The following is a 22880-nucleotide window of genomic DNA, read 5'->3' on the forward strand; positions in this document are numbered from 1 at the left end:
CAAGTAGGACCTATATACACGATTAACTGCAGAGTACATAAAGGTGATAGATATGGTCATATGGATCTTGTGTACTTTTAGGTTGTTGAACATGATTTCTTTCTTTTCGATTCAAAGACTATTAAATTAATTTCTTACTCTACATGCAAGTGGGGATTTATGCTCTAGCTTTCTTGTTATGCGACGGCGTGGCCACAATATCGGCTGCAAATTTAGATATAGGCAAGGGGTGTAAAGGGGTCCAACAAAAGGGAAAATGAATGCCTTCTTGATTGATGACCTATGTCAACAGAGATGTTTATAGACAAAAATGATGTAGTTGGAGCTCAAGAAGAAGGTAAACATGACGTGTAGAGAGGGATGGAAGGCGATGGTGGTTGTTGTGTTGGTCGTGGTAGATTGAGGTAGTAGGCAATACGAGCTGATAGGGATGGAGTTGATAGCTAGAAGAGATTATGGTTCAAGCAGGGGGTCTATATTAGAAGAGGAACATGAAAAGATAATCTGATTATCATCCAGGGGCTACATATTTGGCTTGATGATAAAAAAACCACAAGTGCTGCGTAAATAAGTATAAATACATTACCAACGGATAACCACTGCAAACACTCCACTATTCCTACAGAATTTTGAGACGGGGTTCGCTAAGGAATCGTTTGATAGTTTTTGTTTTGAAAACTATCAATCCGTGAATCGTCAAATCGACATCAAGATTCATGATAGGAGATGTGAAAAATTTTAAAGCCACACACAAGGACATGGATAAAGCCTATGATCTCGCAAGCGCATGCGTAGGATCCTTGCCAATCGAACATCAATACTTTAGCAATCAGGTATATGCAAGTAACATGCTGGTTACAATTACAATATAATTGTATTGCAGTTACGTTTAAAAGTTTTCCACCCATAGTTGGTCAGTTTGAAATTGTAATCGTACTCATAATCCGAGAATAATTTCCATCGGTTGTTCTGAAGCTATCGATCCTCCTAAATATTGTTAGGTTTAGATACAAGCAAGCTTTTTTCTAAAGAAAGGGCAAAGGCATTGCCGCCTTTATATTGATACAAATACACTATTTTATTTTTTAAAACATAAACTGAGGTACTACCTCAGCATAATATGTATGAGAACATTGGAAATGCAACCAGTTTTATAGAGAGGCCCCTCGTAAATGGGAAGATTACACATACATCCTGAAAAATGCAAAGGACTCAACAACAAGAGGAAAAAGCAACCAGGTCCTTGGCTTTGAATCTATTGCAACTGCAACAACAAGAACTCACACAATGGTGATAGGGGTAGAAAAAACACACAAGGTGTTGAAGATGAAGCCCAGTTACAAACCCAAACGGGACCTCCGTAGAATGGAGGATAAAGAAACCTAGGCAAGCATTCAGCCACTCCTTTTTAAACCATCGTCTGAATGGAGTGAATGGAGTAAGAAGACCATCGTAGGAGCAGGAGGGTCGCCGGAGAAGGAATAAGTGGCCAGCGCGACATTCTTGGGAGTAGAACTGACTCGCTCCCATATGCCTTGAGCTAACAAGCCTCTTATTTAAGCTCACCTTCGGATCCTGTTAAAGAACATGGATAGTAGCGAAGACCACCACAAGCACCGCCCGAAGAGGTCCGAAGGACGAAGGAAGAGGATTGTCGATGGATTGATGACGACCTCGAGCTGACCATGAAAAAGGGAACTACAGGATTATCCTAAAAACGGGATGAACCCAACTAAATCTAAGACTAAGCCTACTAGTGGATGAGAGTTGGACCCCCTCCTCCCTCGCCAGCGACCAGAAAGTCGCTGGAGATTGAAGGGAAGGGGTCAAACGGGAGGAGTTTTTTCTTTTCACCTGGGAGTCGCCTTGAGAAGGAAAACACGTGAATAAGTTTTTTTTCTCTTAATATATGCTTCTATTTATACAAGTAAAGCATTGATTGATTATGTACTATATGGATGGTAACATAGGTATTGTCATTTTTGGTGATGACAAGTAAAGGTAGTAGGGCTCACGTGCAAAAATCACTTTCATGTAAATCACATTACAATCACCTGTTTTGTATGCACTGGGCGGTTATCTTGTGCCCATTAAACGAGTCAATCTTTCATGTAAATCACATTACAATCGCCTGTTTCTACAAAAGCCCAACAAATTAAACACATTACACTTCACCCCTCATTACGAGTCAAGCGGTCAAGCCTCTTGTAGACAGACAGCCACATCCTCGTTTCCTTCCGGACATCCTCATGTAGACTGATTGTAATCTGTACCAGCTCACATGCCAATTAATTGGTTCTGGAACAAACATGCTAATTAATCAGTCAATTCCAAACTGTTTTTAAAAAAGAGCAGAGGACACGTTCATAGTACACGAGAGAAAGAAGGCATATATCGCTGCCTACCAGCTGATTGATGCGTGCAAAATGTGTAGTACATGTACATCGTACACGGAAGGGGAGGGAGGGAGGCAGCGAGCCGCCCCGCGCGGCGGCCGGCCGCGCGCGCACGCCGTGCCAAATGGAACGCGCCGCGCCCGGCCGCCCGGCGTCGCGCGCGCGTGGCATGCGCATGGCGCGGCACGCATGTGGGGTTTTGCCTAGAGAAAAAGGGTAGGCGGGGAGGGGGGGAGGAGTAGGAGTCGTGGGGGGCATTATGGCCGCGGCGTGGCATGTCGAGCCGTGGCGCGCGAGAGCCCCAGGGGCTCGCATGCAGCGAGACACGCCCGGATGCGCCACGAACCCACGTGGCGCCCGCCCGCCGGAACGCGCCAAAGTCCCACACAACCACAACGCGCGGGTGGGTGCGCGCAGCCGTGATCGATCGATCGGCCCCATCTCCATCCATGCCAAAGGAGGAGGGACCGCGCGCGGGCGCGGGCACCTGAGCCCACCATGCATCTCCCGCTGCCCACCCCGGAACCGGCCGACCCAGCCGCTCCTGTCCCCTTGGCACCACCTGGATTTTTCATATTTTGGTCCTTTTAAAAAACTTATTTCACAAATGGACCCCTAAAAAAACTTATCCTAAAAATGGTCCTTTTTGGGGCGCCAGAGTGGCTGGCGCCGTCCTCCTGCCACCGTGGCGCACGCGAACTGACGTGGAGGAGGAGGGCGCCAGAATAGCTGGCGCCGCCCCAGGGAGGAGGGCGCCAGCATGGCTGGCGCCACCGCCTCCATTCCTGTTTCTCTGTATGGAGTTGCAACGGTGTCATTTTTATTTTATTTTTTCGGATGTTTTTTCACACTCAGGATCACGATACAACCAACCACAAAAAAAAATTTAAACTCGAACTACCACTTAGCTAAGTCTGAAAATATCTAGCATACCACTTAGTCTACTTTGCACCTTCACTAAAATTAGACCATAACTCCTTTAGTAAAACCCTTTGATCAGCATGTTAAACATAATGCACTCTACCATTATATGAAATTACTTAATCTAATTCAAAATATAACCACATGAAATGACATATATAAGTTAAACAGTACATAGAGATGCAATTTTTTTATTTTTATTTCATTTTTTTGATATTTTTTTCACACTTAGGAGAACATAGGAACCAACCGTATAAAAAATAAACTCAAACGGACAAAATATGTGACATGTAGAATTTTCCAAAACTCTACCGAAACGGACAAAATATGTCATCTTTTTAAATAGGCGTAACTTTCTCATACGGACTCGAAATCAGGAAAATAATATATGCACGGACATCTACAGAAAAAGTTACATCCAATTCTCTCCCGCTTTGCCGGGTTCGGCGATATTAAATCCCCCAAATTCCGCTTGCAAGATTGTGTTTTCGAGGAGAGAAGTTTTTCGGTGGAGCTTTGGAAAATTCCACATGCCACATATTTCGTCCGTTTGAGTTTATTTTTTACATGGTTGGTTCCTGTGAGTTCCTAAGTGTGAAAAAAATATTAAAAAAATAAAATAAAAATAAAAAAGTTGCACATCTCTCTCCTCTGCACTAGTTCGGAGAGAAGAGAGGAGAGGAAAAATTCTACATGTCACATATTACGTCCATTTGAGTTCAATTTTTCTATGGTTGGTTCTTGTGTGTCCCTAAGCGTGAAAAAAATATCAAACAAATAAAACAAAAATAAAAAATTTCGGGTGGGGGGGGGCGCCAGCCACTCTGGCGCACTCCCCCTAGCCACCTCAGCATCACCCCGCCACGTCGGCAGGGGGACGGCGCCAAAGAGGCTGGCGCCGTCTTTTTGAACGACGGCGCCAGCCACTCTGGCGCCCCAAAAAGGACCATTTTTAGGATAAGTTTTTCTAGGGGTCTACTTGCGAAATAAGTTTTTCAAAAGGACCAAAATGTGAAAAATCCAGTTGGCACCACAGGACTCTATCTGCTGCTGCTGCTACTTGGCCGATCACGTTTTACTGCCAACAGAATTTATGGTTTAATTATGTTTTACTTAGCATGATGAGACAAAGTTTTTAAGTGTAGTACTAGGTTCAGAGAGAGAGTGTTGGTGAGTTTAATTACGCCCTGATTTGTCGCCTCCAAGCGCAATCGACGAGACCCTTTGCCGCCGACCGGCCGGGCACCGCAGCGAATTACGACTTGGGAGGGCGTGCTGGCCTTGTCTGACTGTCCTCGTACGCGAACAAGCCTCAGCGTTCGTCCCTTGTCGACGATGGTCGGTGGTGGGTCGGCCGATGGCGCTTTGTCGATCACCTCGGCGCTCACTCAGCACGCGCGTTTCGCTTCAATTCTCACACACGAGACTGTCCGTACGCCGGGGCTCTCGTGTTGTGCCAGCACCGAAGGTTTAGTACGTCCTGTATCTCGTCCCTGTCAATGTCTGCGGCGCCGGCGGCTGCGGTGTTTGTTACTGTGTCCCATGCAAACAATCTTGGTGATGAGAAACCTTGGTAGTATCGTTGCCAAGGAGGGGGGGTTTATCTCCCCGGGGGAACAGAACACTCCAGGGCGCAAGTACCGACCGCCGCCAGCGCCAGGAACAACGGGAGACTCGATCGTGAGTCGCCACTCGATACACTAGTAAAATATAAAATCCATAATCCACAATCCAAGCTGTGCAAGCTGAACAGCAGCCAAGGAGGAGGGAGGGGGGAGATCGAGCGGGGGGCCCCCTCGCGAGTCGCGGGTGTTTTACTCGCGTCGCGCGGTCGCCGTCCCCGCGTCGCCCTGCCTCCCCCCGGAGCGCACCACGTGGGCACCCAACCCCCTCTCCCAGCCCAAAGCAAATTCTGTCAACTTCAAGCTTGGGAGGAGGAGGAGAGTTGGACCCCTCCCCGTTCAAACCGCCCACGCCCCCGTCCCCACCATCACTCCACCCCCCCCCCCCCCCCCCTCCAACTTGCCAATGCGCCTCTCCCTACCTCCTCCTCCGTCTCCCCTGCTCTCCTCTGCTCCGTTAACTCTATATATACGCTCACTGGCTACCTCCCCTCCCAAACCATCCAAACCGACGAGCTCTCTTCCTCTCTCTCCAGCTCGGTCTCACACACACTCTCTCTCTCTCGGCAGAAACACACCACGATCGCGGCCAAAACCCACGCGATTGTAGCTCAGATTGTTGTGCGATCGACGCGATATGGCGACGATCACGACGCCAGGATATGCTCACATACAGCGGCAGCACGGCAGGTGCTCGACGACGGCGGGAAGGCGTGGGGCGTCCAATTCGGTGAGATTCTCCGCGCGCGCGGTTAGCTCCGTGCCGCACGCGGCGGCGGCGTCATCGGCGCCGGCGTTCCTGCCGGTGCCGTTCGTGCCTGGGGCCGACGCACCGTCGCCGTCGGGGAAGAGTGCCATTGGCGTCCCGAAGGCGCCGAGGAAGGGGGAGGAGGGGAAGAGGCTCAACTTCTTCCAGCGCGCCGCGGCGATGGCGCTCGACGCGTTCGAGGAGGGGTTTGTGGCGAATGTCCTCGAGCGCCCGCACGGGCTGCCGAGCACGGCCGACCCCGCGGTGCAGATCGCCGGCAACTTCGCGCCGGTCGGTGAGACGCCGCCCGCGCGCGCGCTGCCGGTGTCGGGGCGCATCCCGCCCTTCATCAACGGCGTCTACGCGCGCAACGGCGCCAACCCGCACTTCGACCCCGTCGCCGGGCACCACCTGTTCGACGGCGATGGCATGGTGCACGCCGTCAGGATACGCAACGGCGCCGCCGAGTCGTACGCGTGCCGGTTCACGGAGACCGCGCGGCTGCGGCAGGAGCGCGCGATGGGGCGGCCCATGTTCCCCAAGGCCATTGGGGAGCTCCATGGCCACTCCGGCATCGCGCGCCTTGCTCTGTTCTACGCGCGCGCCGCCTGCGGCCTCCTCGACCCGTCACACGGCACCGGCGTCGCCAACGCCGGCCTCATCTACTTCAACGGCAGGCTCCTCGCCATGTCGGAGGACGACCTCCCCTACCAGGTGCGCGTCACCGCCGACGGCGACCTCGAGACCGTCGGCCGCTACGACTTCGACGGGCAGCTCGGCTGCGCCATGATCGCGCACCCCAAGCTCGACCCGGCCACCGGAGAGCTCCACGCGCTCAGCTACGACGTGATCAAGAAGCCGTACCTCAAGTACTTCTACTTCGCGCCCGACGGCACCAAGTCGGCCGACGTCGAGATCCCGCTCGACCAGCCCACCATGATCCACGACTTCGCCATCACCGAGAACTACGTGGTGGTACCCGACCACCAGGTGGTGTTCAAGCTCCAGGAGATGCTCCGCGGCGGCTCGCCCGTGGTGCTCGACAAGGAGAAGACGTCGCGGTTCGGGGTGCTCCCCAAGCACGCCGCGGACGCGTCGGAGATGGTGTGGGTGGACGTCCCGGACTGCTTCTGCTTCCACCTCTGGAACGCGTGGGAGGAGGCGGACACCGACGAGGTGGTGGTGATCGGCTCGTGCATGACCCCCGCCGACTCCATCTTCAACGAGTCCGACGACCGCCTCGAGAGCGTCCTCACCGAGATCCGCCTCAACACCCGCACCGGCGAGTCGACGCGGCGCGCCATCCTGCCGCCGTCGAGCCAGGTCAACCTCGAGGTGGGCATGGTCAACCGCAACCTCCTCGGCCGCAAGACGCGGTACGCCTACCTCGCCGTGGCCGAGCCGTGGCCCAAGGTGTCGGGCTTCGCCAAGGTGGACCTCGCCACGGGTGAGCTCACCAAGTTCGAGTACGGCGAGGGCCGGTTCGGCGGCGAGCCCTGCTTCGTCCCCATGGACGCCGCCGCCGCCACGCCCCGCGGCGAGGACGACGGCTACATCCTGTCCTTCGTCCACGACGAGCGCGCCGGGACCTCCGAGCTCCTCGTCGTCAATGCCGCCGACATGCGCCTTGAGGCCACCGTGCAGCTGCCGTCCCGCGTGCCGTACGGCTTCCACGGCACGTTCATCACCGGCGACGAGCTCACCACCCAGGCCTGATCCATCGATCGAACACCTCCACGTTTCTTGGGGGGGGGAGGAAGTGACCAGAGGGAGCCTGACCGATAGGTCCCCGGATTCCACCCCCCCCCCCCCCCTTCCCTTCCAGATACAGTTACAGTTACAGTTACAGTTAGTATAGTAGTTAGCCTCGGTCTTCCAATTTTTAGCTCACTCGCGTCAGCTGAGTCCACACTAGTCCAATAGAGAGAGAGATTATTAGTCCAAGATAGAGAGAGAGAGGGCCCAGCTCGTAGCTTTTGTGTTGGGTGCTCGCTTTGCTTCCAGTGAGCAACCAAGAGGTCCAGAGCTCAGCCGGTGCCTATCTACCAGATTACTAGTAGTATATATGTTTTTTTTTTCATCTTTTTCTTCCCTTTTTGTTTGGATTAGACAGGGATATGCCCCCTGCCCCGGGTTGTCGTCGTCACCACTGTGCAGAGTTTGGGATTCTTGCTCCCCACCCAGTTGCTGCTCCTGCTGCTGAGGTGTTGTTTTGGCTTATGCCACCCTCCCGAGTGTGTACATTTGTTCATAGCTTGTATAATAAAATCTGCCTCTCCCATTGGTTTCCATGTCATTTTGCTCCGCCAAATTCTGTCTCTTCTTGTTGGACTCTGCTGCTGCTGGGCTAGCTAGCTGCAGCGACAGCTCTGTTACTGTGCACAGCTCTGTTTATACATCGCAAGTGGAAGCTCTGCTACTTGTTTCTTCCATCACTCTGCTAGTGTGGCTTCTTTCAGAGCTCAGACCACAACATTATCTAAATTTTGATTTCTTTTCCCACTTGTAATTTTACTTCAGGCCACTGTTGTCTGCCGGTACAACTAGCTGCGGGTTAGTACGGGCTGTGGAGTTGGCTTCCAAGTGGAATCGGTTGAGACGAAAATTTCACTGGCATTTGGATTGTGCCTGTGATTTACTCAGATTTTTTTTATGCAGACAAGAATTTTTACTGTTTTCTAGATTTGAGACATGGCAATATGGCATCAATCTTGTGGCAGATTTGATTTGTTTCCCAAGGTGATACATCCGCCAGACATAACCAAAGTCCCAGTCTGGCATGCATTGTGTTGAACTTCCAGAGCTTTTTTTTTTTTTTCAGAGGAGAATTCAGAGCAGAGAAAAGATGCAACACATGCAGAGAGATGTTTCAGCAGCATGAATAATGTGAGTTTCGAGCTCTTGTTAGTTGCAGAAGTTTGGCACCTCGACGAGTCATGTCGTATGCTGTTCTTACGAGGAAAACAAAAACGTTCTGCACGCTAGTGCAGAACAAGACCAACTTCAGGTCGGCACAAGCAGGGCAGAAAAAAGTGGCCTTCTTCTGGAAGACGAGCTGGTAGTTGGCTTTACAACAAGTTGACACACAGAATTGTCGACAAATTACTGGTATAGTTGTTAAAGTTTTTGAAATGTTGTGTTTGAGAGAAGACTCATGATTGAAGAGAGTAAAATCCTTTCAGTTGGTAATTCAGACTTTGGCCGAGTTTAGTTCCAAATTTTTTTCTTCAAACTTCCAACTTTTCCATTGCATCTAAACTTTCCTACACACAAAAACTTCCAACTTTTCCGTCACATCGTTCCAATTTTAACCAAACTTCCAATTTTGACGTTAAACACACCCTTTCAGAGAAGACTCAGAGGAGAGAGTAAAGTCCTTTCATTTGGTAAGATTGGTGTAATATATAGAATTAAGCGTTACTGGGAGCAGCTGGGATTGCCGGCTGCTGTCTAGTCCAAGTGGTGTGGCAATGCATGCACCTTCACCTTCAGTAAGAAGACTAGAGCTAAGCTCTTATTGGTTTGGTGTTAGATAAGTGCGTCTACTTGTATTGTGGTTTGGTTCTTTTGATTCTGTACTGTTCAACTAATACTGCTCAGGTAGGTAACTAATGTCAATAGACAGTAAGATTTACATATTGTCCTGCAACATTTGTTTTTCTCATTTTGCTTTCTAAACTATTTAAGATAGTTCACTTCATTGCTTACTACCTTTCCCTCCCCCCCCCCCCGCGTCTCTCTCTCTCTCTCTCTTATATAAGTCTTTTTAAGCTATTTTTTTAAGCCATACAAGAAACCATCATGAAAGTCTGAAATATTTTCATAACCGTTTGATCGATTGAACCTATTTTCAAATATTTTTATGATTGTTTTCTTGAACTTTCAAATATCGATGTTTAAATTAGTCTTAGTTGCTTTAAACCTATGTACACAATAATGAAGAAAATCTAAAAATAATATTGAGAGGTAGTTGAAATGCATTTATCAGTCCTATCAAATTCAATTGCAAAATATGATCAAAGAGAAATACCATCCGGGAATAAAGTGAACCATATACTTTATACTCTGGTAAAATAGTTTGAGAGAATAAAAATGAACTTTTCTCCTTATTATAAAATTCTCAGGTCTCCGATAATATGAACAGTAAAACATATATCTGCAGTGTGAATAATGCGACGTCTCCTTCTGTTCCCTCTCTCAGGGCCTGTTCACTTTGATGCCAAAAAAAACCTTACCAAAATTGCCAAAATTTTGGCATAGTTACCAAAATTTTGGCTGGCAGGATTTCTTATATAGTTATTAAAATTTGACAGTAAACTAAATATAGCCATTTTTTGGTAACTTTATCAAAATTTGGTAAGGTTGAAAATGGCATCAGTAGTAGTATAACATAGCACCTACTCCTTTTTTTTAAGGAAAAAAAAACAACAACAACAACATAGCACATACAGATATTTCCGGTACTCGACAATTCTCTACTTCGTCTTAGGTGAGCTGACTGGGACATAAACATTAACAAAAAAAAAAAAAGAGGACGCGGCGCATATAAGGCAAAAGCACGCTCTTTCAGTTTAATTCATTCTATCTACCCAAGTGAAACTATTTTGTTTCTGTGAAGAGATGTGATTATTTAATTGAACTTGTCGCGAAGAACGTAGCTAGGCACTTTAGAAGGCAGATCACCGCAAAAAGAAACGAGAAAAAAAAAACGCCAGCGGGCCGCAGCTGTGCGTAAAAACTAATGTATGATCATGTATATCCATCCACTAATCAAGCACCACCATGTTATCATATACTCTCTCCATCTTCATCCCAATTCAACCATCAAATTCCATCCCAATTCAATTTAATATATCCTCTTCGATCAAGGTGCTATGTCGCTTCATGTCAAAAAAATAATTCACACTTCAAATAATTACATGGGTTGAACCAATAGAAATTAATCTTGATTGATTGCACATTTACTCTTTGCACAAATAAACAAAGAATCACTTTGTTAGATAATGATCACATTAGAAAAACCTAAGAAAATCTTAGGTGATGATTAAATTGGAATAGAGAAAGTATCAAACACCACCATATATTATCGTCTAAAAATTATCAGAGTACTACTTATCCCATCAACCATCACTAGTTTAATTTTTTTTTTCTAATTTTATCCCAACCACATTTCATCCTCGATCATCTTTCATTTAATTAGAATATACTCCGTATTTTACTTTGTCCTCAATCTCTCTTAAAAAAAAAGTTGATAAATTCTTATATATGTGGACGGAGAGAGTAGCTAGCTATGGTCGATCAGCTGCACTGGTTAGTCAAGATGCATGATTCGCACGCCAAGTTAAGCATCTTGGGTCCAACTAACAAACCGGCCGGCCGGTAGCAAGTCTTGCAAGCAATAAGAAAGCGGCAAATAAGGTGATCAACGTGCACTAGCAGTAGTAGCAGCAGCTAGCTTAATCGGGTACACTTTTGACTGTATTATTGGGGGAGACGGAGACGATATGATGGATGTGGTGTCATTTTCCCTCGCGCCGGCCGGCCGGGCAACCGTTTGTATATATAAACGCGGATTGAATTGATCGATCAGTAGTTGAGAGAGCAGAGAAAAATCCCACCGACCACGCTAATGGCGATCGAGATTCGAGGGTTACCTGCCACGTCGACACTTGTCGTCAGCTAAGCACGTACACGCTACAGTTTATACTTAGCTACTCCATCCGCCTCAAAATATAAGTATTTTTAGACCTTGATATAGTCTTCGAGTATAAAAGTTTCATGTTTTAAATAAAAAGAGTTACATATTATGATTATTTGTTTAATGATAAATCTAGTAATATCAAATTTACATGATTGATTTTTTTATTTCTTTGCTATTAATAGTCAAAATTTAAAAAATTTGACTTGGTACTATTCTAAAAGTTTATATTTTGGGACGGAGGAGTAGTATAGTTAGAGCTATTAATAGTCAAAATTTAAAAAATTTGACTTGGTACTAGAGCTCTCTCACGTCTCGTCGTCCCTAAGCAAATCTCTAGCTTACCATTTTAATTTCACTCGTCGTCCCTATATAGACGTATAAAACATAGTAACATTTTACCCCTAAAAGCATTTTTAACAGACTGAGTCGGTGTATCTTAAATAAATTCCCAACTAGCTTGATTATACCTTTAGCTAATTTTGAAATAACCTAATTAATTAGCTTGCTGGTGAGTTGCATACTTGCATGCTTGCCCGCCCCGCCGTCTATTCCCTCTCTGTTCAATGGAACAGAGACTCACTGTGGTAGTCAAGCGCTGTGCGATCGCACATGCTCATGCGAATATCCGAAGAGCTAGAAAAGAATGTGTTGTTGTTCTAATCTAACTTAAATTTGGTGTATGATTTCACCTGTCAAGATTTCAATCATGATACTCATAAATATTATACATATGTAAGTGGATTTTCAACGATAAATTTAGTAAGATCAGAAATGTATCGTCCGTCACTGATTTTTGTCTCTTAGGAAATGTCTTAGCTATGGGGACACACTCGAAGAAATGTGAGTGTGGTGTGTGCGTTGCCATGTAATTGAAAAAAATAATACTTTAAGTTTACGGAGTTTGATAATAAGAACCAACTGGACGGAAGAGCATTTACACGGCCTGAACGGATCGAGCCGCACACCCAGTAAATTCATGAGCATATGAATTGAGATAATATTATCGATATATATGATGGAGAGCCTCAAAATTGCCCCCTATGGCGTGTCGAGAATTAGCACGTTGCATGCACGCCAGGGAATGTAGTAGACGTGGACGTGCAAAGTGATCGACGCGATCGAGCGCGCGTGAAACCACGTCGTTGTACCGGTCACTGTCGCCGCGCGCCGCCAACCTCGCGCCGCGCCGTTGATCGTAATCCGACGGCGGCGCGGCTAATCAACCTGGTGCGTCGTAAATTAATTCGACAGGGTGTAGGGTATCCATGGACTAATCCCATCTTTAATTCGAACGAATTAACCGAAGACGTGACACACCCACACGCCACACGCACGCTTGCATGGCGACGGGGCGGGCGTGCGTATACGTGTCGACCCGTGGACCAGCCAAATATTAAAGGAAAATTACAATGCATACCGCATACGATCCAACTGTCTGATTTACGTACAACTTAATTTGTTATAAACAGCTACAGTGAATATAAACATGCTCTCCTTTAGTTAATTTACTAGAAAATGGGTGCGTCTTTGGCGCACCAACTAAGGCTGTGTTTGGAGGAGGGGGTTGGGAACCCCTCCTCCCTGGCACGCAATACGAAGTTCATTTTATTGCATGATTAATTAAGTATTATCTAATTTTATTTTAAAAAATGGATTAATATGATTTTTTTAAAACAATTTTCATATAGGAAGTTTTTTATAAATCACACTGTTTAGCAGTTTGAAAAGCGTACGCGTGGAAAACGAGATAGGTGGGTTGGGAAAATGGGGAAAGAACACAGTCTAAAAGTACCCTGTAAATATTTATACCTTTGTTAGGATGTATAAATGTTTTAGAGTTATTTAGACTTAGTTTGATATATATATATATATATATATATATATATATATATATATATATATATATATATATATATATATATATATATATATATATATATATATATATATATATATATATATATATATATATATATATATATATATATATATATATATATGAGATGGAGTAAAAATGAACCGAAGCGACAATAATCAATGATATTTATGATATTTCTATTTTGAAAATAAATCTGGAATTCTATTTGGGAAAAATTCTAGGTCTATAAATATTTTTTTTCTAAGTTAATTGTCTGAGTTTGAATAAAATGCACCAATATATAAAATAATAAATAAATGCAATAAAGACATATTTCATGATGAATCTAATTAAACTAATTTGGTGTTACAGATTTTGTATTTTTTTTTTATAAAGCCAACCGGTGTTAGAGAAGTTTAACTGAAAGATAAACTTAAATTACAATATGAACATATGGAGTCAGTGAATTTCCGTTGTATTTTAGAAAAAAGAAACATGAAATGCTAATATTTTTTTGTTTCCTATGCATATTGTTTAAGTCCCATTTATCTTTATGTTTGTGTATTTAATCTTGTGTTAAACATCAAATATGGCAACATATATTGCTTGACTTCGTGACTTTCTGAATTTTTTACTGTAGCATAAAAGTGATCACACTTTTAAAACATATAGTTCTTTGCTGCTCGACACGTATGCATGCGGTTGTCATAAATACATCTAATTAATCGATCAGTGATAGTCACAATTAACTTAATGTTATCGGTAGATATTTCTTTTATTGATGTAATATACTCCTTAGTTGATTATAAGTTATAGCAGAATCTAATATAGCATTAGGTTAGGTTGGTGCCATTTTGGGGAGTACGACCGATCTACCCAGTCGGCTAGTCAATTGGTCTAATCTATACTTCTTCAAAAAAAAAAATACGGAGATATGTCATATAGTGAATATGTCATCACACCTACTCTCATTGTAAATTTTGTAAGTTGCCCCCTTAAATTTCTTGATATTTAAAAGATCAAATCTAAATTGATAGTCAAATAAAAAAATGATTAGGTAGTGTTTGAATTTCCTGAAGATGAAGATTAAGTGTTTCACGCAAAACGAGGTGATAATAACATGTGATTAATTAAATTTTAATTATTATAAATTTGAAAAATGAATTAATATGATATTTTAGAGCAACTTTCATATAGAAAGTTTTCACACGAAACACACTGTTTAGCTGTTTGAAAAGTGTGCCACGAGTATCTAAAATTTTATCCTCAGATTGCATAAGAAATGAACATAGCCTAAGATGAATATTCCCTATAGCAAAAAGATGGTTAACATATTAATACATTTTTTATCTATAGCAAAACACAAACATTTAGCTAGGTGTTCAAAGACCCATTATTTTTAACAATTACTTAAAAATTGCATTTTGTTTTAGGATCTTTTCTTTCAGCCCATGTAACATTGGGGTTACCAATATTTGTTGAGAATCTCGGGAGAAAGATCTAGTTAGAAATAAATCACACCAATCTATAGTTCTGCTATATCCAGCCCACATCAATCTGCTATATCCGTTTCAGGATGGAGGAAGATTTATCTAGAACATAGAGATCCTATCTTTTGCCTCAAACTCTCTCTGAATAGCAAATTTTACCTTTGCATTATCTCTACCGTTGATTTTAAATCAGATGGCTGTGTGTGGGAGACCAGGAACATACCCTAAATTTAGAGGAACATATGGCAGATTTTCAGATGGGGTCTAACTAAATTTACAGGTTACTATGTGGCTCAATGGGAAGCCGGATCCTAGACCCTGCGATCGGTTTTAGAGATTTATAGTTTTACATGTCTTTAGTTATACATATATATGAGTTACATATATAAGTAGACTGGCTTGTATGTTAATTAGCGGTACTCATATTAACCACTCGAGGGAGTCCCCTCATATATAATATATTGATATTAATTTCCTCAAATTACCCAATTAGTAATTAACTATACGTCGCTTTTGATTGTGTTTAGTTCAGCGCAAAGTTTAGATTTTAATTGAAATTAGAGATGATGTGATTAAAAAGTTGTGTGTGTATGACAGGTTGATGTGATAGAAAATGACTGAAGTTTGGATCCAAACTTTGAATCTAAACACGGCCTTTATTATCCGGATTATCTCTTCCGGGTCAGCTGCGTGTCGAAAGCGACACGACACCCTCCACTGTACATTTACAATAGACTCCAGTACTCCACTGTACGGATACCTGGCAAGGTTACTTAGGCTGCGTTCTTTTAGGGGAGATAGGGGGGATTGTCCCTCGTTTTCCGCGCGCACGTTTTTGCAAAAATTTTCTATAGGAAAGTTGCTTTAAAAAATCATATTAATCCATTTTTGAAGTTTAAAATAGTTAATACTCAATTAATCATGCGCTAATGGCTCACCTCGTTTTGCGTATCTTCCCAATCTTCTCTATTTCCTTCTCCTCAAACACAGCCTTAGTAATTTCTCCGTTCCAAAATTTACTTGTCGCCCTGTACATTTACTAGAGAGTAGTAGTAATTTAGTACTGAATTAAACACAAACAGGCTGTTTGATACCAGCCAGTTCCCAACACCTACAGTGCTCACGGAACATGGAGCGGTCAATTAGCACGTGTTTAATTAAGTATTAGCTTTTCTTAAAAAAAATGGATCAATATATTTTTAAACAACTTTCGTATATGAATTTTTTGAAAAAAAACATAACGTTTAGTAGTTTGAAAAGCGTGCGCGCGAAAAACGAGAGAGGGGGAGATGGAAACTCCTGGTATCGAACATAGCCTAAGTAATAACGGGATCTAATATAATACTCTCTCCATCCTAGTACTTCATTTGTCTTATTAAATAATTAAATAATTATAATTTATTTTTTGTGATGTGTTTCATTGGTACAACCACTTGAAGCCTAAGGCTGTGTTCGGAGGAGAGGGTTGGGAACCCCTCCTCCCCGACAAGCAAAACAAAGTTCGTTTTATTGCATGATTAATTAAGTATTAATTTTTTTTAAAATGTGGTTAATATGAATTTTTTAAACAACTTTCATATAGAAAGTTTTTGCATAAATCACACCATTTAACAGTTTGAAAAGCGTGCGCGTGGAAAATGAGAGAGGTGGGTTGAGAAAATGGGGGGAAGAACACAACCTAACTTAGTGTGTGTTCAAGAGAGAAGGTTAGGAACTTCTTTCTCGCACACAAAATGGAATAGTTCATTACCCTCTGATTAATTAAATATTAGCTATAATAATCTTGAAAATTGAATTAATATGAATTTTTAAGCGACTTTCCTATAAATTTCTTTTTCAAAACACATCATTTAGCACTTTGAGAAGCATTTGTAGAAGGTTGGAAAGGGGAGAAACGAACACAACTTTATATTTTTACATATTTTCATAAAATTTTGAAGTACTGTGAATGTTTAAACATAGATTTAAAAAGTCAACGATGCCAAATAGTACAAGTTCCATGTACTATTTCCCAATTAAGGTACACTCCATAATGCCCTATATATTTATTATTGCATTGCTGAATGTAATCTTTACCAATGAGTTAAACTTTTAGAGGTATCTAAAGAATATTTCCTTAATTTTAATCTCTACTAAAACTCCTACAAATATTTATGTTTGTGGACGAAAGGAGTATAAGTTTATGGATGCTATTTGAATTCTCAAACAATTGAAACTTGCACTATAATGCAAGGGTGGACCTCCTACAAATAGCACACGGAACTTGTACTGGCACCGTTAACTTTTAAATCTACATTCAAAAATTCACCTTACTTCAATGTTTGTTTTGGTGTATGTCGGTGACATGGGGCCGGGGGTATAGTGACTAGAGGCTTGGGTAACCATGGTCACCCACGTGGCCTGACCCTCTCGGGGGGGTCGGGCCCGAGGGTGACGTGGCCACCCCTCCCTCTGTCTCCTCGAGGGGTCGGGCCGCTCCCGCTTCGGCCCCGAGGGCTGGGGCGCCCCGACCCCCTGTGGTTTTGGCACCACGTGTGTGGGTTAGGTGAGCACAGCGGCGCTCACCTAACCGCACTTATAGCGGATTGACGAGCGTGTCACGCCGCATTTAATGCGGCGCAGTGCGCGCTTATCCGGTCCGTGACCTGTCGCAGTGTGTGACCGGTCACAGACCGGTCAGATCGCGGGTTAGGTGGCAACAGGCGGCCTGTCACACGCCTCGCCCCGTCCCGTCGAAATGATGACAACCTCCAGGCACTCGTCCCTAGCCGGAGCCGGCGTGCTAGCTCCTGGAGTGGGTATGTCAGTCCCGGCCAGATTCATACCAGGCTTCATCGCAACCATTACAAGGAAGTCATTGTATGAAGAAGGGCAGACTATGGCATGCTAAACTGATATGTGGTGGACAAGAATGACCGGTTTGTGACTGGTCTGACGCCGGTCATGTCATCGGCAGACAACCGTGCTCCCACGTTGCATCTGCTTCCGGCGGAGTGGAGGTAGGTATGACCCATCCCATCGGAGGGTCATTCGGACAGCAGCCATTGCAAATCTCCACCCATTAATGAAGGAATGACAGGGCTACCCCCTGGTCAGGCGAGTGACGGCGCAAGGCCTCACTCAAAGACAAGCTGTGATTTAGCTTCCAGGCGAAGGCGCAAGCCAAGTTTTGATGAAGATAGGGTGGGTCCCCATCCAAAAGAAGAGTAGGTAGAAATGGTGCATGTGGTATCCCCTTGAGATATAAAAGGAGGACCTTGCCCACCGAAAAAGGGAGACTCTCAGACGACTCTGAGAATACCTGAGCTTGTAGAGGAGAGAAAGAGGAAGAGGGGTTCTAGAGCCTGAACTCTCTTGCTCTCCGGCTCTCGGTAACTCTTTCACACACAGATCCACCAGAACACAGGAGTAGGGTATTACGCTTCTCAGCAGCCCGAACCTGTCTACATCGCCCGTGTCTTGTGCATTTGCTCTCTCGCAAACATTCCACAGATCGAGGGTGAAGAACCTCACTTAGCGCCCCCGGCCGAACCGGCAAAGGGGGGCCTGCGCGGTCTCCCGGTGAGGAGCCCCACGCTCCGTCATCTGGCGCGCCAGGTAGGGGGCGCGTGTGTCTTTCTAAGCCCTCATCCTCTTTCGTGTGCGCCAAGCTTCTCCCGCTCAGCCCAATGGCCGAACGGGCAGTGGCGCACAACCTCTCTCCGAGCGCTAGCGGTGACGACGGGGAGCAGAACCCGCGCCGTCGAGCTCGTACTCCACCGTCCCCCTCTCGCCGAGGTCTTGGGCGGGGGGAGGCGCTCGAGGAGGTCGAAAGATCCGCGACTTCGCCGCCCGCGGGCGATGGAGAAGGACGGCGAGACGAGGAGCGTCGCCTCCTCGTCTACGGCGATGGCAGCACGCCCCAGGGCGCGCTCCAGGCTGCGGGCGCGCTCCTGCGTCACCCGCCCGTCGTCCCCGATCCAGAGACTCCGGCCCGACGTTGGTTGGATGACGTGGCCGACTTGGTCATGACGGCGCAGCAGCGCCTAGGCGCCGGCGGGCGGTCCTCCGCCACCAAGACCTCTGGCGCTGCTACCGCCGGATCCGCGTCGTCGAGGCGGAGGGCGCGGCGAGCGGCGGCCATTACCCGCCGTTCGTCCTCCATTCCCTCGTCAACGCCTCCGACCCAAGAAGGTGTGCGTGGGGGGCCAGATGCCCGCCTCAGTATCGAGCGCCGGCGCAATGGTCGTCGTGCTGCCCACGCAACGGAGGGCGCTTCCTCGTCCGGAGCGCCACTTCGGTCCGGGCACGGGGGCCAGCCCCCCGTGTCCCCGGTTGGCGGTGCCGGCTGTCGAGCCTTTGTGGCGAGCCTTCGGAACGTCCGTTGGCCCCCAAGGTTCCGGCCCACCATCACCGAAAAATACGATGGAAGCGTCAACCCCGCCGAGTTTCTCCATATCTACACGACCGGGATCGAGGCCGCCGGGGGTGACGACAGGGTCATGGCGAATTTCTTCCCCATGGCCCTGAAAGGTCAGGCGCGGGGTTGGCTAATGAACTTGCCACCCGCGTCGGTCCACTCTTGGGAGGATTTGTGCCAGCAGTTCACCATGAACTTCCAGGGCACATATCCGCGCCCAGGTGAAGAAGCGGACTTGCATGCGGTACAGCGAAGGGACGATGAGTCTCTTCGCTCGTACATTCAGCGGTTCTGTCAAGTCCGCAACACCATACCATGCATCCCCGCACACGCGGTGATCTACGCGTTCAGGGGGGGCGTGCGGCACAACTACATGCTCGAGAAGATCGCCTCCAAGGAGCCCCAAACCACCGCGGAGCTTTTTCAGCTCGCAGACCGTGTGGCTCGCAAGGAGGAGGCCTGGACCTGGAACTCCTCCGGTTCCGGTGTGGCAGCTTCGGTCGCCCCCGGGTCCGCCGCTCGGTCAGGGCGGCGGGACAGGAGGAGGAAGAAAAGGTCGGCCCATTCCGACGACGAGGGTCACGTCCTCGCCGTCGAGGGCGCTTCGCGGGCCACCCGAAAGGGGAGGCCTGCGAGCGACAAAAAGAAGGAGGCCGGCGCTCCCAGCAGGGAGCGCCCAACCGGCAAGTGGTGTTCCGTGCACAACACCTCCCTCCACGACCTTGCGGACTGCCGCGCAGTCAAAAGTTTGGCTGAGCGGACGAGAAAGTGGGAGGAGGAGAGGAGGCAGGAGCGCCGTGAGGGCAAGGCCCCGGCGGCTCCCGCCGGCAACCGGCGAAGTGAGGCCAAGCAGAAGGCCCCCGCCGAGGACATCGACGATGGCGACGATGACCTGGGGTTCCAGGAGCCTGAGGCCACCATCGCCACCGTCGATGGGGGAGCGTGCGCTCACGCTTCTCGCCGGAGCCTCAAGGCCATGAAGCGAGAGCTTCTGGCCGCGGCCCCTACCCATGAGGCGACGCGGCGGGCGCGGTGGTCGGAGGTTGCCCTCACCTTCGACCAGACCGACCACCCGCCGTTTGCAATGTTGGGGCGTGTCCTCATAGACGGGGGAGCAGCCCTCAACATCCTTTCCCCCGCGGCCTTTGACGCCATCAAGGCCCCGGGGATGGTGCTCTGGCCGTCCCAGCCGATCATCGGTGTGACGCCGGGGCACACTTGGCCGCTAGGTCATATCGACCTCCCGGTCACCTTCGGTGGTTCCGCCAACTTCCGCACGGAGCGGGTGAACTTCGATGTGGCGGACCTCAGTCTGCCCTACAATGCGGTCCTGGGGAGGCCCGCGTTGGTGAAGTTCATGGCGGCGGTCCACTACGCCTATCTCCAGATGAAGATGCCGGGCCCCAGTGGCCCCATCTCCGTCCATGGCGACCTCAAAGTCGCGCTTGCTTGTATGGAGCAGCGTGCGGACCATCTCGCCGCGGCGTCCAAGCCCGAGGGTGGCAACGAGAGGCTCAGCACCTCCGTCCCAGCCGCCCCGAGGCAGCGGATGATCACGTGCGACGAGGTCCCGGTCAAGGAGGTGGCCCTGGGCGACGGCCCGTCCAAGACCACACGAATCGGTGGTCTTCTGGACGACAAATAGGAAGACGCGCTCGTCTCCTTCCTGCGGGCAAACGCCGACGTCTTCGCCTGGAGACCGGCGGACATGCCCGGGGTCCCCAGGGAGGTGATTGAGCACCGTCTCGCCGTGCGGCCGGGCGCAAGGCCGGTCCGGCAGAAAGTGCGGCGGCAGGCCCCGGAACGTCAAGCCTTCATCCGCGAGGAGGTGGCGCGACTTCTGGAGGCCGGATTCATCCGTGAGGTCATCCATCCGGAGTGGCTGGCGAACCCAGTCGTCGTTCCCAAGGCGAACGGCAAGCTTCGGATGTGTATCGACTACACCGACCTTAACAAGGCATGTCCTAAGGACCCTTACCCCCTGCCTCGCATAGATCAGATTGTCGACTCCACCGCGGGGTGCGACCTTTTGTGTTTTCTAGATGCATACTCTGGTTATCATCAGATTCACATGGCTAGGGAGGATGAGGAAAAAACTGCATTCATTACCCCCATAGGAACTTATTGTTATACGACAATGCCTTTCGGGTTAAAGAATGCAGGTCCTACTTTTCAACGTACTACTCGAATTTCTTTGGGTAACCAAATAGGACGTAATGTTGAGGCGTATGTTGATGACTTGGTTGTGAAGACGCGCAACCAAGAGACCTTACTCTCGGATCTAGCGGAAACTTTCGAAAGTCTCCGCTCCGCCCGCATAAAGCTGAACCCCGATAAGTGTGTGTTCGGCGTGCCTGCGGGCAAGCTTCTCGGGTTCTTGGTCTCTGCCCGAGGCATCGAGGCCAACCCCGAGAAGATACGAGCTATAGAGCGGATGCGCCCCCCCAGCAAGCTTAGGGATGTGCAATGCGTCATCGGCTGCATGGCCGCCCTAAGTCGGTTCATATCGAGGCTGGGAGAGAAGGCGCTACCCCTATTTAAGCTCCTCAAACGCTCCGGGCCGTTTACCTGGACGGAGGAGGCTGAGCGGGCCTTCACTCAGTTGAAGGCGTACCTCAGTTCTCCCCCAGTCCTGGTCACCTCGGAGCCAGATGAACCGTTGCTACTCTACCTGGCGGCAACCCCGCAGGTGGTCAGCGCGGCGTTGGTCGTGGAGCGCGACGAGGACAACCATCACTCCGCGCATCCCCACCCTATGTTGACTCGACCCAGGAGAGAGCAAGGAGGAGAGGCCCCCGAGCCGAACGGCGGCCCGAGGCCCCCGACGGCCGGAGCTGGCCCTCCGCCCGCTTGTCCGACGGTGCCAGGCGCCCCCGACCCCCAGGATGGCCCCGGGGCCACTGCGGGAAGGCCGCGCCTGTCGCCCTCTGACCCCGAGGTCGTCGGCACAGAAGTCGAGTGCGCCCCTGGTGGCCTCTCGGACGAAGAGCGCCCTGGAGATGCGGCCCCTGGCGAAGAGGATCGGCCCCGCCGAAAGGTGCAGCGGCCCGTCTACTTCGTTAGTGAGGCCCTCCGGGACGCCAAGACCCGATACCCTCAGGCCCAGAAGATGCTTTACGCTATTCTGATGGCTTCGAGGAAGTTGCGCCATTATTTCCAGGCGCATCGGGTCACGGTGGTTACGTCTTACCCCCTCGGCCAAATCTTGCATAACCGAGAGGGTACTGGACGGGTGGTGAAATGGGCAATCGAACCACGCCACGCGATCAAGAGCTAGGCCCTCGCAGACTTTGTGGCAGAGTGGACCCCAGCTCCCGAGCCCATCTCCGTCCCCGAGGCCAGCTCGGGCCCCTCGCAGCTGCCTCACACCGCCTACTGGGTGATGCAGTTCGACGGCTCCCTGTCTCTTCAGGGCGCCGGTGCGGGGGTCACGTTGACTTCGCCGAGCGGAGACGTCCTCAGATACCTAGTTCGCCTCGACTTTCGGGCGACCAATAATATGGCGGAGTACGAGGGACTCCTTGCGGGACTCAGGGTGGCAGCTGGACTGGGGATCCGCCGCCTCCTGGTGTTAGGCGACTCCCAGCTGGTCGTTAACCAGGTCTGTAAGGAGTACCGGTGCTCTGACCCGCAGATGGACGCTTACGTGCGCCAGGTGCGGCGTATGGAGCGCCATTTCGACGGGATAGAGCTTCGGCACGTGCCCAGACGGGATAACGCGGTCGCCGACGAACTCTCAAGGCTC

The 22880-nt window shown here is 48.4% G+C and overlaps 1 protein-coding gene across 1 annotated transcript; it reads left to right on the forward strand.

The window, feature by feature from the left end:
- Positions 1 to 5440: 5440 nt before the first annotated feature.
- Positions 5441 to 7983, forward strand: LOC4333566 (9-cis-epoxycarotenoid dioxygenase NCED3, chloroplastic-like). Its single transcript, NM_001418386.1, has one exon. It carries the CDS (start codon positions 5577 to 5579, stop codon positions 7401 to 7403), a length of 1827 nt encoding a protein of 608 aa, NP_001405315.1. The 5' UTR covers positions 5441 to 5576; the 3' UTR covers positions 7404 to 7983.
- The last annotated feature ends 14897 nt before the right edge of the window (positions 7984 to 22880 follow it).

Source organism: Oryza sativa, chromosome 3 (assembly GCF_034140825.1).
Source record: "Oryza sativa Japonica Group chromosome 3, ASM3414082v1".
Lineage (NCBI taxonomy): Eukaryota > Viridiplantae > Streptophyta > Magnoliopsida > Poales > Poaceae > Oryza > Oryza sativa.

Coding starts and splice junctions, on each gene's coding strand:
- LOC4333566 (NM_001418386.1), top strand. CDS start 5,577: ATGGCGACGATCACGACGCCAGGATATGCTCACATACAGCGGCAGCAC.